This window comes from Mus pahari, chromosome 3, assembly GCF_900095145.1.
Source record: "Mus pahari chromosome 3, PAHARI_EIJ_v1.1, whole genome shotgun sequence".
In the NCBI taxonomy this organism is placed as follows: Eukaryota; Metazoa; Chordata; class Mammalia; order Rodentia; family Muridae; genus Mus; species Mus pahari.
Window position 1 is genome coordinate 134,805,001 of NC_034592.1, and position 19,586 is coordinate 134,824,586.

Below are 19,586 nucleotides of genomic sequence, written 5' to 3' on the forward strand. Positions count from 1 at the left end.
AAAATAAAAATAAATCTTTTAAAATGGGAATATTGTGGGCTGGAGAGATGGCTCAGGAGTTAAGAACATTGACTGCTCTTCCAGAGGTCCTGAGTTCAATTCCCAGCAACTGCATGGTGGCTCACAACCATCTGTAATGAGATCTGATACCTTCTTCTGATATGCCCGAAGACAGCTACAGTGTACTCCTATAAATAAAATAAATATTTTTTTTTAAAAAGGGAATATTGTATTTTTCCTGTTACCTTTTCTTTTTGATACATGTGATTTTTGAAGCATGAGTTGTCAATCCTCCGTTCTCTGCTTCTAAACAAACCAACGGAAGAGTCTTATCTCAGCTCTCTCTCTCAGTCTCTCTGCACAAGAAATAGTGCTCCCGCTTCTTCCGGATTCAACATGTCCAACCATTTGGAAAGATAACATCTTAAGTGGAATTCAGAGAACCTTTGCCAGAGGTGAAACACATTTAAAATCTATTTATAAGTAAGGTATTAAAAACAATTTTTAAGGTGGTGGGAGAGAAATATGTTGACAGGTGATTAAAAAAAAAAAACCAAAAAAAAAAAAAAAAACCCAACTGGCCACATCTATAAAGCCAGATCTCCTTATCTTCTCCAGCCTACTCAAGAGAAACCTGCAACTTAGCCATAAACAGCTTTGAAAATGAGGAGGCTGTGTGCTTTTGTACCTAATTCAGATGGCAATTGGACAGTAGCCCAGGGAAACGAAAGGACCAGTCAGATGGATGGATAGATTTAGGGATGGACACACTTAGGAATGGATGGATGGATGACGGTAGGGGTTCAGTATAACTTTCAGGGTGTAATAATGTCATTACATTAAAACAAAAACCTTAGAAATACAAATGATCCCAGCACAGTGTGCTTCCTCCCTTACTGATGCAAAGTGGGTGCTGAGTTGAGAACGTGGCCAACCCAGTTTATTAATGAACACTATTTTGTTGGATGTCTCATCCTTAGTTTTCTGTGTATTCTAATCTAAACCGTGTGTCATTTGGGTCGCTTTTGTGAGTGAGAGGCAATGATAGGGATGGCCCATCTAATCCAGGGAGTTTAGTCAACCAAACCTGACCCAAGTGGGCTGACAGCCAGGCGGAAAGAGCAGGGGTTCACATCCTGAACAAAACGGAATAGGTGGGAGACGTTGGAACATTATGTGACTGTGGATTTCAAATTTGGGGGTGTAGGTGGGGTTGGACTTGGGCTCCCTGTCTGTCCATGTGAGTTAAAACCTAAACTTGGAATGCTGGTGGTGTTCTGGGCAGAGAGTGGCACACCACAGGATCTCCTGCTGTCTCGGGAGGATCTGAAGACATGAAGCTGCTACGGGTTCTCCTTATTTTGCTGTTTGTGGCCCTTGCAGGTAACATGTCCAAATGTACCATGAAGTAGGGGACACAAGCGCTGGTAATCACAGGAGGGATGTTTAAGATTGCCAACAGCTGGCTGATACCACCAGTGGTGCCTTGGAAGAGAGCTATGAAGTCAGAGGCATCCTTGGTGAAGGTACCGGTCGGCCCATCGTCTTGACTCATCTTTATGATGCCGAGCAGTTTGTCCCTGAGAACTGTGGCCATCCCCATTTCTAATCAATCATTTTCAGCTCAGGCTATCTCAGCGATGTGAACAGCACACAGCCAATGTCGTTCTCCCTCATTAAGTAGTTAATTAACGGAGGGAGTTATTCCTTTTGAACCTTAGTTTTTTTCTCCTCTGGCATGCGAGTGTCACATAAATTTAGCTTAGGTGCAAAGATGCGAAGCCTCACGTTGGTGGATGGAGACCTGAAATCAAGGACTCCCTTTTGCCTTGCTTGCAAGGAGCCATATTGTGTTTTTGCGTCCCTCAAAGCGCACCTCTCTCATCTTCGAGGGGGCTGCCTCATCATGAAGTTTGTAACAGGGAGAAAACATCTTCGCCATTCGCATTCATTCTGAAGGCTTGTCTGGCTTTGTGTAGCAAGGGAAATTAAAACTCTCTGTAGACAGAGAGCATGAACCAGAGTGCATGAACAGGGGATGGTAGGGATCTCCTGAGGGGAAGGGAGCCAACACACTGTGTTTGCTCACTAGGCAAGACATTGATCTGAGTTGAAGAAGAAAGTGAGAGAGAGGACAGCCAGGTTCTGGAGAAGTTGTCTGAGGTGGGGAAATAAGTTTTCAGGAGCATCTGTGGCTCACGAGGTCTTTTTTTTTTTTTTTTTTTTTTTGGTTTTTCAAGACAGGGTTTCTCTGTGTAGCCCTGGCTGTCCTAGAACTCACTCTGTAGACCAGGCTGGCCTCAAACTCAGAAATCCGCCTGCCTCTGCCTCCCGAGTGCTGGGATTAAAGGCGTGCGCCACCATGCCCGGCTACTCGCGAGGTCTTGACAAGGGTGATACCTGATGCCTACCGTGTGAAACACAAGAGGTGTGTGTGTGTGTGTGTGTGTGTGTGTGTGTGTGTGTGAATGTATGTGTGTGTGTAAGAGAAAAAGAGAGCCTATGATGTTGTGTCTGTATGTGAGAGTCTATGATGTTGTGTGTGTCTGTGGTGTTGTATGTATGTGAGAGAGTTTGCGATGCTGTGTGTGTCTGTGATGTTGCATGTGTGAGATGCACACAACACACACAGAGTCTATGATGGTGTGTGTGTGTGTGTGTGTGTGTGTGTTGTGACTATCCATCCACCTGCTCTGAGTCCAGAGGAGGATTTTGGGTGTCTGCTCTAGCATTCTCTGCCTCACTCCCTTGAGACTGGGTCTCTTACTGAACCTGGAGTAAGGCTGGCAGCTAAGGTCTCACAGCCCTCCTCTTGTTTTTATCTTGCCCCGCTCCATCAGGCTGGGGTTACGGGCTTAGCCACACCTATCTTTTATGTGAGTGCAGGGGATTTGAACCTCCTGAGACATCTCTCCTGTACTAGGTGATTTTCTCTTAAATTAAAAAAAAAATGCTAAGAAGATGACTCAGCAAGTAAGAGCATTTGCTGTGTAAGAATCAGAATCTGAGTTTGGTCCTCTGAACCAATGTAAAAAACATTAAGCTTTGTTTGATTATTATTGTGTATGTGTGAAGTATATTTGTGGTTGCATGTGTGTCCTGGCAGGCAAGTAGAGGCTGGCGGACAGCTCTGTGAACTTACTTCTCCTTCCACCTTCGTAGGTTCTAGAGCTTGAACACAGGCTTCTAGGCTTTCTGGGCAGCCATCTGTCTGCAGGGCCATCCTGTTGACTCAGGCTGGGTGTCCTTTGAAAAGATGATTGGACTCTGAAGTATACTGATGGTGATGCATTAGTGCTCTCGGGGGACACAGGCTGAGAGTGCGCTGACTTCAGAGCATGAAGTAGGGCGGGCTTTGCCTGATGTAGGGTGGTCCCCATCTCAGGCTGTAATGAGGATCTAGATCTTCCTTCTCTCTCTTGTCATGGGCATTTGTAAGACTATTTGGATATTGGCTGGGATCAAATGTCCTTTCTTTAAGGTAAAGATTAATTTTATGTGTACAAGTGTTCTACCAGCATATATGTATGTGCAATACATGTGTTTCTAGTGCTCAGAGAGGTCAGAAGAGGATGCCGGACTTCTTGCAACATTACAGATAGCTGTGGACCACCATGTGGGTGCTGGGAGCCAAATCTGGGTCCTTTGCAAGGGCAGCAAGCACTCTTAACTGCTGAGCCATCAATCCAGATCCTATGTGTCCTGAGTTTGGGTGTTCTGAGTTTCCTTGTATGGGCATAGGGTTTCCTTTTGAGACGGAGTTGATGCTGACAGGGGGCAGTGTCTGCTGTCCCTCCCTGTGAGTGTGAACTCAGCTGCACCTGCTGCTTTCCCTCAGCGACTAACCCTACTCAATGTTGTTTCCTATGTTCAGATGGCGCACAACCCAAAAGATGTTTTAGCAATGTAGAAGGCTACTGTAGGAAGAAATGCAGATTAGTGGAGATATCTGAGATGGGATGTCTGCATGGGAAATACTGTTGTGTTAACGAGATGGAGAACAAAAAGCACAAGAAGCGCCCAGTCGTTGAGGAGCCAGTCAAACCCAAAGACAAGTCAAAAGCACAAGACTATCTTATCCTGCCCACCATCACATACTATACCATCAGTATCTGAATGAACCACTTGTTCACGAAGGCCATTGTCCTCTGCAGCCCCATGGAAGCCAGTGGGCTGCTTCTGTCCTGTCGCTTGCCTTCTGTGAACTTGAGTCCGCGCACAATAAAGTTCGACACTTTTGGCTGTATCCGCTCCTTGTCTGGGATGTTATAAATGTGAATGGTTAGCGGCTGCTTGGCTTGCATTTCACCTGGGAAATGGGGACACAGAGACTAAGTGAACTCTGGGGGAGGTGTCAGCAAGTCTCTCCACTTTGCAGCCAAGATGCTATTTCACAGATCTCAAGTAGTTCTCTTCATTCAAAAAAAAAATTAAAAATAATTTTAGACAGTTAAGCGTGTGTGCTTGTACATGCACACTTACGTGTATGCATCAGGACATGCATGTGTCATGGTGGTGGTGTGTGCATGTGCGTGTGTGTGTGTGTGTGTGTGTGTGTGTATGTGTGTGTGTGTGTGTGTGTAGGTCAGGGGACAGCTTTAAGGAGTCAGTTCTCTCTTTCCACTTTTTGGGTTCCAGGGAGGGAACTCAGCACCTCATCTGTGTCATCCCATGCTTGCCTCACACTCTTAAGTGAAATTTCTTATGTCTCTAAGAAACTATGACAATACACAAACACATACATACACACACAGACACATACACACACAAAGAGACACACACACAGTAATACAGTCACACATACACAGACACACACACAGACACATGCACACACACAGACACATGCACACACACAGACACACACACACGCACACACACACATAGACACACACACAGACACACACACACACACACACACACACACACACACACAGCTTTGATGAGAAGGGACGACAGCTATTGAAAAGCTTAGGATGAAATGCAATCTGGACTCCTTCTAGTGTGCACCCCATTTGCTCTTTCACTAGCAATTAGAATATCTAGTTGACACAGATTTTAGACACACACAGGCCTGTGGTACTGAGGCAGAAGGATCTCCCGTTTGGACACAGCACCCAGTGTTTTCTGTCACTGCAAATCTTCCTGCAGTGTCCATGGAGATCCCAGCATCTCTCATGTTGTACAGTTATTGTGCAGAAAGAACCCAGACAAACTTGAGACTGAGGTGGTGCACTAGGTGTGGGAGGGCCGAGGAGGTCTGGGGGGATTAGGGGGTGGAGTAATCTCTAAAGCACCCTGAAGAATCCTGTCTAATCACATGAGCTCAGGCTTTACATTTAATGGAACCACTCATAGAGTCCTGGCCAGGTTGTGAACCTCCCTCCTGCACCCAAGAGGCTAAAAACATCAGGGGGCGTTAGGGAAAGTCAAAGGCCTGTACTGTTGAATGGATGCTTTGGTACCCTGCTCCATCGGCACCTCAGTAATTCTGCCTGCTCCTGAATGCTTCCCGGACACTACATCCCTTCCACTGCCCCAGCTCTGAAACATGGGATGAGAAATCCTAACTGTACATCCTTTGACTCAGACATGATGTTATTGAGTTTCACCACAGGTATGAATCATTCTCCTGTCACCAGGCAGGTGACTTCCCCTGGAAGATCTCCTCACCCCGCCTACCCTCAGCATCACATACCTCCGCTGGTGACCCCGCCTACCCTCAGCATCACATACTTCCGCTGGTGCGTTGCTTGTTTTGGCTTCTCTATCATCATGATAGCTGGGCTGCTCCTCTTGTTCTGAGACTTGTTCTGACCCTCATCCATTCTGTTGGAATAGGGTCTCCCCCCCCCCCCATTGTAAAAGGGTACAGTGTAAAATAGAGTACAAATACAGATAACTTGTCTTCTTCTTTTCCTATTTGTGTTCCTTTAAAAATTAAAAAAAAACTTATCTTATGTGTGCGTGTATGCATGTATGTATGAATGTGCACATGGGTGTGGTTGGTGCTGGCTGTGGTCACACTCCCCTGGAACATGGAACGGCAATTACAGATGGTTGTGAACCACTGCGTGAGTACTGGGACTTAAAACCTAAGTCCCCTGCTGGCTGCAAAGACATCTCCTTCAGTGCCCAACATTTTCCTCCCACTGTTAGGCGTCTACAGTAAATCTTTGGTTTCTTAGGAAGTCAGAGCATAAACTAATGGTGCCTGCGTGCGTGTGCGTGCGTGCGTGCGTGTGTCTGTGTGTGTGTGTGTGTGTTGTCACAGTGCCTATATGCTCATATGGAGACTAGAGGACACTGAATCTATCATTTACATCTTATTCCTTGGAGTTAGGGTCTCTCACTGAACCCAAAGCCCCAAACAATCCTCCTGCCTCTGCTCTTCCTCACAACGCTGGGTTACAAGCGCGCCTGTGCCCAAGCCAGCAATTTTTATGGAGCCTGCGGAACAGAACCCGTGCTTCCACAGCAAGTGCTTTCACCGAGACTCTCCTTAGTCCCCTCACCCCTTTTAAAGTTAGAAGTATGTTAGTATGACAAGGATGGAACATGCTTAGTCCCATCCTGTCATCCTCAAGTAATCAGAAAGATTAACAGGCAGACATGACGCCCGCAGGTGCCCAGAAAGTGCAGTGGACTGCACTTCCTGCTCTTTATCCAGCGGTTGCGGAGGAAGGAGGATCGCACTGGGATTCTCCAGGTCTGCACCCTCTCGGTGTCAGTGTTGCAGAGCACTTAGGAAACCCTGCTACTCAAGGTGAGTGTCTTGCTCAGTCTTCAGGTCACGCCAAAGACCTCGGTATCTCTTCCTACCTAAGCTAAAAGCTGAAATTCAGAATTCCCAAGGGATAGAAAATGATTAGATAACGCCACAGTGTCTCAGGTCCCTAAAGCTTAGAAATTGTTTGTTCTTCTAGTAAGTGAGGCTACTGGGTCGGTGTAGGAAGTCAAACTTATGAAAGTACTCTTCAAAGAATTCTTCAGGTAATTCTTTAAAAAAAATTTTTTTTTTTATATGTATGCCTGTTTGGCTTGCTTTCATGTATGTGCGCCACATTAGTGCCTGGTTCCCACAGAAGCCAGAAGCCAGAATCAGAGCCACTCGAAGGGGAGTTGCAGAAGCTTGGGAGCTGCCGTGTGGGTGCTGGGAACTGAACACTGGCTCTCAGCAGGAGCAATGCCGAACCACCTCTCCAGGCCCTGCAGGCACTTTTTGGTAGTTCCAATCACTTCATAAATATATGGGTGGTCCAGTCTGGAGGCACAGGCCTGTAATCTCAGTGTATGGAGGGCTGACACGGAGAAATTCCATATTTCAGGCTGGTTCGGTCTACATAGTGAGATCCTATCTCAAACAAAGAAAATATGACCTTTAATTCATAGAAAATCACTTCCTCAGGAGGCCTCCAATTCGCCAATCCCCAGTGCCTTTGTACGCTGGGGCATACACCCTGGGCTGCTTCTGTTGCACCCTGGAACAGGAAGGAGTGTTGAGGCCCAGCGTCCCCATCGTTCCTCCCCCAAACTTCCTATACACTAAAGCTTACCACTCCTGGCCAGGGGTGTACTGAAGCTCTGTACTTGTTCTATGTCAGGCTTCTACTTCTCAGTCCTCAGTGGGGCTTGGAGACTAACCTCTCTTATGCCCCACCTCTCTCTAATTTGGATCCCCAATCTGGAACTGCCACAGTGAGGAGGCAGGGTGATTTGGCAAACGTGGAAAGGGATTTAGAGAGGAAATCGACACTGGCTTAGGCCTCTTTGCTTTAATCAACCAGGGATTTTAGGTCAGGAGACAAGAGACAGTAGTGTTCAGGTAGAGCTGGCCTTTGAGGCAGTGCTGGCCACTGTGGGAGTGCTGGCCTGAGGGTGAGTGCCGGCCATTGCAGCAGTGCTGGCCTGAGACTGAGTGCCGGCCATTGTGGCAGTGCTGGCCTTTGCAGGAGTGCTGGCCTTTGCAGGAGTGCTGGCCTTTGCAGGAGTGCTGGCCTTTGCGTTGCTCCCTGGAGCCCTCACTGTTGCCCGTGTCCCCCTTGTTGTGACAGAATTATCTGAATTCTGTCCACCGTCCCCACATTGACCCATTTTGAAGTCCAGAACACAGCACAGTTTTCCTATGGGACATTTGCTCGTTGCAGGTTCGGTCTGCTTCTCCCCGTCTCTGCATATCTTCCTGCAGTTGCCCAATGTGTTTGCACACTTCTTCACGTACCAGCTACCTGTAGGGAGGAAAGAAAGTCATCAAGCCAGGTACTGAGCAGACATAGCTGAAACCATGCCAAGGCATGTCTTGGTGGCCAGTGCCTTTAAGCCCAGTACTCAGAGGCAAAGGCAGAGACAGACAGATCTCTGTGAGTTCCAGGCTAGACTGGACTACAGAAGTTCCAGGACAGCACAGGCTATATAGAGAGAGTCTCAAAAATCCAGGAACAACAGCGACTGCTTTCTGAGCACTGTTTCTCCTAGGCTCTGGCCAATTGCTGTTCTATTTTTCTTAATCGTGTAAACTTTCTCTGAAGAGTAAATTAGATTTCCTATGTGCACATATACAGAAGGACCTGTCATATCTAGGGCTAGAATTCTGCACGCACTCATGGTGCTCATTTTTCCAGTATTTTAAATGGGAAAAATATATCAAGTTTTTTATATATATATATAAATCTGAAATCTGTTTCCTGAAATGTAACAAAAATGAATAAACACCCAAAGAGAAGAAATGGCACATCTTAAAAGGGAATACAAGCTGGGCAATGGTGGCACACGCCTTTAATCCCAGCACTTGGGAGGCAGAGGCAGGCAGATTTCTGAGTTTGAGGCCAGCCTGGTCTACAGGTCTTTCCACATTTCCGAGGTCCTACAAATGACAGAATCTGACTCTAGACTCGTCTTACATATTGCCTTGTTAGAAGCAGACACTTCAGGTCTGGAGAGATGGCTCTTGCAGAGAACCAGGGTTCAGTTTCCAATAACCACATGGCAGGTCACAGCTGTCTAACTCCAGTTCCAGGGGATCTGACATCCTCTTCTGGCCGCTATGGGTACTGCACCCTGGTAGTCCACATGCACACAAGCAAACACTCAAACATAAAATAGAAAATAAATCTTCTAAAGTGCAGATGATTTTGGAAATATAAGCATAAAAATTCCTTGCATATTTATATAATGAACTCTATATCTATCTCTTTCTGTATATACTTCTATGTATACTTGTCTTCTTGTTCATCATCTTATTCCAAAAATCTTGCCAAGTTCTTTCCGATTCTATAAGTGCATTCTATAATTTTTGTTATTGTTGTTTTGAGACATTTCACTATGTAGCTCAGGCTAGCCTGCCTCAGTCGCCTGAGTACTGAGATTATAGGAGTGACCCTTGCAACTGATGGTGAGGAACATGTTTATTTGGGACACTTCTCTCAGGGGTACCTGTGTGTATGTCCACATCATATATAACTGTGGACAACCACACCATGTGTTGGAATGCGTAAGGATCGGAAAGAGATTCTGAGACTAGTCTAGAAACCTTAAGATCAGAGACTGGGGGCAGCAAAGCAACCAGCAAATGAAGAAAAATAGCCAGAGACAAAGACAAGAGGTCCCATGGATGGATGTGTGTGGTTGACAGTCAGTGGCTGGAGCAGCTGTCTGCTCCATTGAATCAATCACTGGTCATAGATCTTATCAGCTGCTCACCCTCCTCCGAGGACTAGAGGAGTGTCCTGCAAAAAGAGAGCTTTGTCTCTTAAATAAAAGTCTTAGAGGCAACAAACATTCTATAAGATATTTAAATAATAAAAATAGAAAATGTCTTATAACACTTGTAGGAAATCTGAAGCAGAAAAGTAAAACATGCAAATCTTGTAATCCATTACCATTAGCAGCAGACAGGCCAGGTGATAGAAGAGAAATGACCCCCTTGGACAGAGCCATAAAACTCCCACTCTTTGCCTATAGGATCAGGGAAGTTCCCAGAGATACACACACGTCAAGTTGTGTGGTGTTATTTACAACGATCTACACAACAAACCACCATAGTAGCACATGAAGGGGCTCTCCAAGTGGATGTCTATAAAAGATAACAGAATAATGTTGTAAGAAAATGACATAGAAAGATTAAAACTACAAACTTGCCAATTGATATAGAGAAAATAACAGCCTTGGACTGATAGAACTTATAAGAGGCAGAGGAATCTCTCTGTCCAGCCCTCTCCTGTTCTGTGACTGTCTACCACATACTGTTCTCTTCTGTCCATGCAATCTATACAGCTGGGCCTACATATGTGCATAAGCTGATTCTTTGCATCTTTTTTTTCAGAGAAAACTCTATGCTATTGTCTACTGGTTGACAGTTTGCCATTCTGTTGATAATCTGGGAATTCAGAAAGCCAAATTATTCTGTTCAATTAATACACACTAATCAAGAGCTAAGGATAGGAAGCAGGCTACAGATGTCTATCTGCTGGTCATAATATTTAGAACTGTTAGTAAAGATAACGGGTTGCCAAGTTTCTTTATTTCTAAAACACTTCTTGGTTTTTGTTCAGGTTTTGTGGCTGTAAACTATAGAGTCACAGGCAGGCAGACTGTATGTGGTTATTCAGTAGAACTATCCTTCATTACAATGTGCTGTGTGCATCAATACAGTGAGAAGAAGGTTTCGAGTGTTCCCACTGCAAAGGATATGAATGTTTATAGTAAATGTGTATGTGATGCTCATGGTTACAGATACTATATTCTAACTACTCTTTATTTGATCTGTTTCATTATGAATTGTATAAAAACATCATGTTATACTCCACAAATAGGTATAATTGGATGCCAATCAAGAGTGAAGAAATGCAGACGGGCGGTGGTGGTGCACACCTTTAATCCCAGCACTTGGGAGGCAGAGGCAGGTGGATTTGTGAGTTCAAGGCCAGCCTGCCTGGTCTACGGAGTGAGTTCCAGGACAGCCAGAGATATACAGAGAAACCCTGTCTCTGAGTGAAGAAAGGCTGCAGGTGTAGCCCAGGGCCAGAAGCCTAACAAGAGCAAGCTCTGAGTGTGAGCCTTAGCTCTGTAAAAGTGAAATAAAATAAAAGCCACGGTTGGTCGTGCCGCATGCCTCAAAGCTCAGCGCCCAGGAGGCAGAGGTGGGCAGATGGTGAGCTTGAGGCTAGATTAGGTCATAGAGCGGGCCATGCCTCAAAATATGTAAGTTAATTAACGAAGCAAAACACAACTGGCAGAGTGTGGTGGTATGCACCTGTAACCCCAGACTTTCAGAAGCAGAGGCATGAAGATTACAAGCTCAAGGCTTGCCTGGTGTGCACAGCAGGAGCCTGACTCCAAACCAACCAGCCAACCACCAACCCGAAGAAAGGAGAATGCCCATGTAGACAGAGCTGTCCTGTACAGACTCCTATGGCTCCCCTTACCCACACATCAGCTATGTCTCCCCTCATCTACCATTCCAGTCCCTATAAACAGGAACCAAGACTACAACACTGAAGAGGAGCAGGGAAGTAATACCACTGAGACATCCTCATGGCCCTCAAACTGAGGTCAACAGGACTGGCCCCAAAAGATAGGACAGGGGGACTCTAGATGCCACAGCTCCTCTGCCTCTGTTGGGAATAGTCCTCGGTTTCCGTTCCTTTCCCCAAGCTCCAGTCACAGAGAAGACTGCCCTTGGAGAACCTGAGGAACCTCAGCTCCCTCCCAGAGAAGACCCTGCTCCACAGTTCACTGGATGTTAGGGACTCATGTGGAAGATCCTGTTCTAGGCTGATCCTTGTCCCCAAGAGTTTGCATTTACCTGTGACCAAATGGACCAGGAACGTAATGATCACAAGAGCAGACAGTAGGGACTTCATGGCTCCTGTCAGTAGGCAGTAGGTTCTATAGAGTCCAAGACTCTCAGGCAGTATATCTCTGAATGCAGATCTTTACTGTCACCTTAGGAGGAGCCTGGGCTCAGCCAGTAGAGCAGAAGAATAAAGGCTACTGTGTCAACCATGACCTATGTCCATTGGCCAGCAGCTCTGATTGAGAAAGCACCACCCAGAGTCCTGCACTAGCCATGCCTTCGGGGAAGCAGGAAGGCTCGGAGGTGTGAGCTCTATTAAAGCACAAGGTGACTGACTTATAGGCAAGAACTGTAGGAGGTATTTCTATGACACTCCCATGGCTGGCGAGTTACACACGAGGGTTTCACAGTCGCCTGTGTTAGCAGAGGGCTTGGCTCACTGCAGGGTATACACTGTCTGTTTATGTGTCCGTCTGTTGTCCCGAAGCACCGAGTCTGCTGGATCTTTATATGTATTGTGCTTTTCTGCAATTTGGCATCGCCCTATGTATCTATATATGCATATGGTTCTTTTCTTTACCCCATTTTTCACAGGGAAGAATCGAAGCTACCATCTATTAATCGAGCAGGTGATCCCTCTGTGGATAATCTGGGAACTGAGATAGTCTTTTCAAAACTAAAGTTTATTTTAAAATATCTATATTTACTTAATGCTTAATGTGTGTGTATGTATGTGTGCATGTGAGTATATGTATGTGAACCACGTGATCACAGGAGCTTGTTGCAGAAGTCAAAAGAAGGTGTCATAGGAGCCAACATGCACGTGTTCTGGGACCCAAACCCAGATCTTCTGCAATAGCTGCAAGGACTTTTAACCGCTGAACCATTTCTCTGACCCAATTATTATTATTATCATTGCATGTATATGATGCATGTATGTATAATATGATGTCGAAGCCTTGGCTCATGGGAGGAGGTCAGAGCACAAGTTTTGGGGAGTTGTTTCTCTCTTTGACTGTGGGCTCTGAGGATTGGGTTCGGGTCATCTTGCCTGTGTGGCAAGTGCTCTTACATGCTGAGCCTTTTTTTTTTTTTTTTTCTGGCCCCAGAAAATCTCCAGCCCCATTAAGTATCCACATTTAACAAGGCAATATGTAAGACAAGTCTAGAGTCAGAATCTATCATTTGTAGGACCTCAGAAATGTAGAAAGACTGAAAATCTCACCCATCATCAGTAGGAGCTGTGAATGTGAGTTTTGGCAGCGGTGAGAGAGATACCCAGAGTGACTTGTGTATTCCCTTTTAAAATGTACCATTGATTCTCTTTGGGTATTTATTTATGTTTTTGTTACATTTCTAGAAACAGGTTTCAGATTTTTTTTTAAAACAAAAAATTTAATATATTTTCCCATTTAAAATACTGGAAAATGGGCTCTGTGTGTGCGTGCAGAATTCTACCCCTAGAAATGACAGGTCCTTCTGTATATATGCACATAGAAAATCTAATTTACTCTTCAAGCAAAGTTTTTATGATTGTTTTTGCTAGGGCTTCATTGCTGTGAGAGACACCACAACCACCACAATTTTATAAAAGAAACATCTATTGAAACTGGCTTACAGTTTTAGAGATTTAGTTCATTATCATCATGGTGGGAAGCATGGCAGCCTGCAGGCAGACATGGTGCTGGAGAAGGAGCTGAGAGTTCTACATCTTCATCTGCAGGCAGAAAAATGAGACTGTGTGCCACACTGGGCATAGCCTGAGCAGAGAAGCTCTCAAAGCTTGTTCCCAAATGACACACTTCCTCCAACAAGGCCATGGCACAGGATATACGTTACTGTTCCAAAACGTAAGGAAGGGAGCATGTGAAGAAATATTATACCCAAGCAATACCCAAAACCATCTGGACAAACGCCAAGCTCTACAGCTCCATGTCTGATGTCAAAATGCTTGGCTGCAACAAACTGCTTTCTCCTGGGCTGGTTCCACTCCCTGTTAGCAGCTTTCCTCAGCATGTATCCCATGGCTCTGCCATCTCCAACGTCTTGGGGCCTTAAAGGCAATCCAGGCTTCACACAATGACCTCTCTGGCCTCCACACAGGGACATCCCTGACCTACACCTGGCCTCAGTAGCTTTCCTTAGTCACTGAAGGAGATTCCATAATGCCTTTCTCCTGTGCTGACTCTAAAGCCAGAACCACATGGCTGAAACTGCCAAATTCTTCTGCTGGCTGGGGCTGGAACACGAGCTGCTTGTTCAGTCATACTTATCTTCACCAGCTTTGCGTTTTTGATTGTTTCCTTCACTGCTGGAACCTCACAGTCCTGGAACTTGATCTTTAGACCAGACTGACCTCGAATTTAGAAATCTGCATGCTTTTGTCTCCTGAGTGCTGGGATTAAAGGCCTGAACCATCATGCCTGGATCTAAACTGTACTTCAATTCCTTTTTAAGAAGATGGAAGCTTAGCTGGGCGGGGTCTTGTCTGAGGTCATTACTCCCTTAATTCCTTTCAATATCTCTAACCTTTATCTCCAGGATTTGGTTCTGGTCCACTTCCTGGTGCCCTCCTTTGTCCTTGAACCATACGGTTTGTATTTTTCCTTGCTCAGCTTGCTCCTTTTCATGACACAACAGAGTCTATTCTAGGCTGTTTAAAGATTTCCTTTGCCAATGCTATTCATCTAAATCTCAAAACTTTAGTCTCAGGCAGACTCTTTAGACAAGGGCAAAAAGCAGCCACATTCTTCATTAAAAATGTCACAAGAACTATCTCTAGGCAACATACTAAAATTCTTCTCCCCTGAAGCCTCTTGAGGCACAGTTCAAGTCACCCTTAGAACTACCGTCTTCCATGGTTCTACTAGGATGGCTCATTAAGCAGTGCTTAAAGTATCCCACTGTTTTCCTAACACAAAGTCCCAACATCCACATTCTTCCAGACCTGGCCCAGGGTGCAACAGGAGCCTGGACACCTCTCCAACACACAAGAGTGCCAGTATTAACAGGGCTGGCTAACTGAAGGCCTCCAGTAGAAGTGATTTAAAAATAACTAAATAACTAAATAAATAAATAAATTGAAGACACGATTTTCTGTGTTTGAGATAGGATCTCACTACAGACTGGGCCTGCCTCAAACTTGGCATTTTTCTGCCTCAGCCATCCAAACTCTGGGATTACAGGCGTGAGTCAGCAGACCCAACCACCTGTATATTTATGAAGTGACTGGAGAGGTGGATTAGCCATTAAGAGCATGTGTTATTCTTGCAGACGACCTCGGTTTCATTCCTACCACTACATGGCGGCTCTCAACCTTCTACAGCTCGACTTCCAGTGACTCCAACACTTCCTGCTGGCAGACTTGGGAACCAGGCACAAATGTGGTACATGTTCACTAGTGCAAGCAAGTTATCCATATATATAAAAATTTAAAAAAATATCACCCTTAAGAATTTTTCAAAGACTATTTTCTAAAACTGACTCTCAGCCATTCAAATCCTTAATGAGGGAGATGAACCTAGGTTTCATCAAAGAACCCAAAACTCTAAACTTCTTTCTATAAATTTTCTTCTGAAAATATAAATTTCTGTGACCTTCAGTTTAACAAGACTTTTAAAAACTATGATCCAAAGGCATGTATTCAAAAGCATCAATAATCTGATTTCATCATTTTTAAAAATAAATACTAAAAGACATGAAGATGAAGAGACAAGCCACAGACTAGGAGACAATTGTTGGCAAATTATATGTTTATTCTACAGATTTAGAATGTGTAATGGAAAATTTAAATTTACTTTTTAGAATAACTTTTATTTACCTTAGATAGTTTTATATGTGTACACTCTATGTCTTGATCAGATTCACCACCAACTGCCCCTGGTGCACATACATACATGTAGGCAAATACTCATATACATAGAATAAAAATACATACATCTTAAAAAATAGAACACAGTCTGGGCACAGAGGCACACTCTTGTAATCTTGAGAGCTCTTGGGGGATGAGGTAGACAGAATGGAAGTCCAAGGCCAACTTGGGTTATATAGCAATTTCCGAGTCAGCTTGTGTTATATAGAGAGACCCTATTTGGAGTAACAGACAGCAAATGTGTTTGTTATTGTTGTTGTTTTTGTTTTTTTGTTTTTGTTTTTCAAGGCAGGGTTTCTCTGTATAGCCCTGGCTGTCCTAGAACTCACTCTGTAGACCAGGCTGGCCTTGAACTCATGCCGGCCTCTGCCTCCCAAGTGCTGGGATTAAAGTCATGCGCCACCACTGCCTGGCTCCTTAATGTGTTTTAATTCGCACTTGTTAAGTGTACATATTAATGTAGTTCACTATGATCTCTTCCTGTATACACATCTGCATGCCTTATCAAACCCAGCCTCATATCACTGCCCTCCTCAGCAAGCTTTATCTTGTTTGTAGGTTGACGTCTAAAAGCTTCCATACAGAACAGGAAGTATTCTTTTTCTTTATGTGGCTTATTTAACATAGTATCTCCCTGCGATACCTGGACCACAAGGAGAGCTCAGTTTGTCTGTTTTTGAGAAGCATCCATACTAACCTTTATAGTGACTGTACGAATTCTACTTCACCTTCCCACTAACAAGGTCGCCCTCCCCCTCCCACCTCCTGTAAGCAGCACAGAGTTGGGTCGTTGCCGTTTTCCGGTCTGTTTCTCTTCCTCCTCCTCATTTTTTTTTTAAAGTTTAATTTAATTTTTAATTTTTATTGTTATTTCTTCTCTTCCTTCTTGTAGACAGGGTCTCTCTGTGTAGCTCTAGCTGTCTTGAAACTTGCCTGAACTTACAGAGATCTACCTGCTTCTGCCTCCTGAGCTCTAGGATTAAAGGCGTGCATCACCGCTGCTTGACCTTCCTTCCTTCCTTCCTTCCTTCCTTCCTTCCTTCCTTCCTTCCTTCCTTCCTTCCTTCCTTTCTCTTTCTCTCTTTCTTTCAAACTTTTTATTGATTTTCTGAATTTCACATCACGCACCCCAATTGCACTCATCTCCCCATCCCTCCATAGCTGCCCCTTTGCCCTTGGAACCTCCCCTCAAAAGAAAACAAAATATAAAAAATTAAAAAAAAAAACAATTTTACCTGCAAATTTCATAAATTCATTGATTTTAATAGCCGAGTAGTACTCCATTGTGTAAATGTACCACATTTTCTGCATCCATTCCTCTGTTGAGGGACATCTGGGTTGTTTCCAGCTTCTGGCTATTATAAATAAGGCTGCTATGGACATAGTGGAGTATGTGTCCTTATTACATGTCGGAGCATCCCTGATGGAGGAGTTGGAGAAGGGACTGAAGGGGCTGAGGGGCTTTGCAGCCCTGTGGAGGGAGCTACAGTGTCAACAGGCCAGAACCTCTGGCGTTCCCGGGAACTGGACCACCAACCAAAGAATCCATATGGAGGGACCCGTGGCGCTGGCCACATATGTGGCCTTGTTGGACATCAGTGGGAGGAGTGGCCCTTGGGCCTGAGGGTGTTTAATGCCTCAGTGAGGGGAATGCCAGGGCAAGAGGATGGGAGTGCGTGGGTGGGTGGGGGAGCACCCTCACAGAGGCAGGGGGAGGTGGGATGGGATAGGGGCTTTCCGAAGGGGAGACCTGGAAAGGGGAAAACATTTGAAATGTAAATAAAGAAAATATCCAATCAAAGCAACTAATTTTAAAAAACCTCTGCTTGGAAGCTGTGGTGCGTGTCAGTGTGTCACACGGTACACCCTTTTGTCCACACAGCCTTACCTGTAAATATTCATTGCAATGGTCAAGTTCAAGGCCTCTGGCTTCTTCTGCACTATCAATACTGGATGCTCACCTGGACTTCTCTCGGATATCCTGCTGTTGTCCTGTGTCATGAAGATCCTTTGGCTTTGCAAAATTGGCCCCTTAAAGTGCTCCAGGAGTTCACTGATGGGGTAGTTGTTGGGGTGGGCCAACTTAAAGCCATGGATCTGGGCCTGGATGGTAGCTGAGTGGTCAGCTCACCGGCTTTCTCAGGCTCATGACTTCATGAGGCTCTCCAGCATCCTAGCCCTGGTGAGGGATGGGGCTAGCTCACCCAATTGCCACAGCCAGCAAGGGGCAAGGCCATATCGCCAGGGCCAGCTCTGTAGTGCTCCCTGGATGAGGGTTAGGCCCCCTCCAAAGTGCTGTGGCCTGTGCGGACAGGGCTAGCTCTGTGCAGTCCTTGGACATTAACAAGACCCCAGGCAGCAGCTTGGACCAGGAATACTGCATGGCCTTTGGTGGTAATGCGAGCCATGGGCTGCAAGGTCACGGACACAGACATGATTCTCAGCTTGGTGATGGCATGGCCTCACCATGGCTTCACATGGCTGTGTAGGCTACTCACATCAGGCTGTTCCTCACTACCCTTGCATCTCCAGTTCCTCCTCTCTTCATCCTGCATGCACCGTTCTGCTTCTCTTTCTCTCTCATCTTTCCACTTGCTTATCTTTGTGGTGCCTGGGCCTCTGGGTGTGTTTTGCCTGCCTGCACCAAGTGGTGATGGGCGGGGCACTAGTCTGTTTCTCTCTTATTTATCTATTTATCTATTTATTTATTTATTTATTTAATAAATGGTAACTGTCTTCAGACACACCAGAGCAGTGCATCGGATCCCATTACAGATGGCTGTGAGCCACCACGTGGTTGCTGGGAATTGACCTCAAGACCTCTGGAAGAGCAGTCAGTGCTCTTAACCGCTGAGCCATCTCTCTAGTCCCGCCTACCACGTCTGTTTCTTTCGACTAAATGATTTAGTTTGTTTACATCCAAGGATATATGCCCTGAATTGCATGAATGGAGAAATTGATGTGACCTCTAGCAAGCAGTCAAGTGAGCACGTGTGGACTCATTTCTCGGAGCTCCTGACTGTGGGTGTGAGCAGCTCTTTTAAGTTCTTGTCTTGAATTTCTTACAATGACTGAATGTAACCTGGAACCGTAAAGCTGAATTAAGTTCCCCTTCTCCCTTAATTGCTGTTTTCCAGGGTATTTTGTCACATCGACAGACATGAGCTGAGATGGCTAATCTTAGCTGTCAACTTGACAGAGGGAATCTTGACCGAGGAACTACTTCCTGTGGTGTCTTAGTCAGGGATTTACTGCTGTGAGCAGACACCGTGACCAAGGCAACTCTTATAAGTATGATATTTAACTGGGGCTGGCTTACAGGTTCAGAGGTTCAGTCCATTATCACCAAGGCAGGAGCATGGCAGCATCCAGGCAGGCATGGTGTGGGAGGAGCTGAGAGTTCAACATCTTATTCTGAAAGCAAACAAAAGAAAACTGGTTTCCAGGGAGTTAGGATGAGGGTCTTAAAGTCTTCATCCACAGTGACACACTTCCTCTACCAAGGCCACACCTACTCCAACAAGGCTATACCTTCTAATAGTGCCACTGGGTTAAGTGTTTAAACCACCACTTGTGGGTATGTCTGAGAGGTGTCCTATTTATTGATAATTGATGTGGGAAGGCCCAGCACTCATTGGACAGTACCATCCCTAGCAGGTAAGCCTGGGCTATGTAAGAAGGTGAACCGGCAAGCCATCCAACAAGTAGCACCCTTCCACGGTTTCTACTTCAGGCTCCTGCCTTGATTCTTGTCCTGGCTTCCTTTGATAATGTAACCTGCAAGGTAAAATAACATTCTCCAGCTCAAGCTGCTTTGGTCATGTGTTTGTCACAGCAACGGAAAGCAAACTAGAACTGATGTCATAGATACCCATAATATATATATATATATATATATATATATATATATATATATATATATAT

The 19,586-nt window shown here is 45.1% G+C and overlaps 1 protein-coding gene across 1 annotated transcript; it reads left to right on the plus strand.

Moving 5' to 3' along the window:
- Window positions 1-1,280: 1,280 nt before the first annotated feature.
- Window positions 1,281-4,452, plus strand: Defb128 (defensin beta 128). Its single transcript, XM_021195061.1, has 2 exons — window positions 1,281-1,383; window positions 3,875-4,452. The coding sequence occupies exons 1-2, from the start codon at window positions 1,335-1,337 to the stop codon at window positions 4,114-4,116; spliced, it is 291 nt and encodes a 96-aa protein (XP_021050720.1). The 5' UTR covers window positions 1,281-1,334; the 3' UTR covers window positions 4,117-4,452.
- Window positions 4,453-19,586: the final 15,134 nt, after the last annotated feature.

Bases quoted from the DNA above. Each gene is read 5' to 3' on its own strand.
- Defb128 (XM_021195061.1), top strand. From the start codon at position 1,335: ATGAAGCTGCTACGGGTTCTCCTTATTTTGCTGTTTGTGGCCCTTGCA. The intron at 1,384-3,874 runs GTAACATGTCCA...TCCTATGTTCAG, and splicing joins GCTGTTTGTGGCCCTTGCAG to ATGGCGCACAACCCAAAAGA.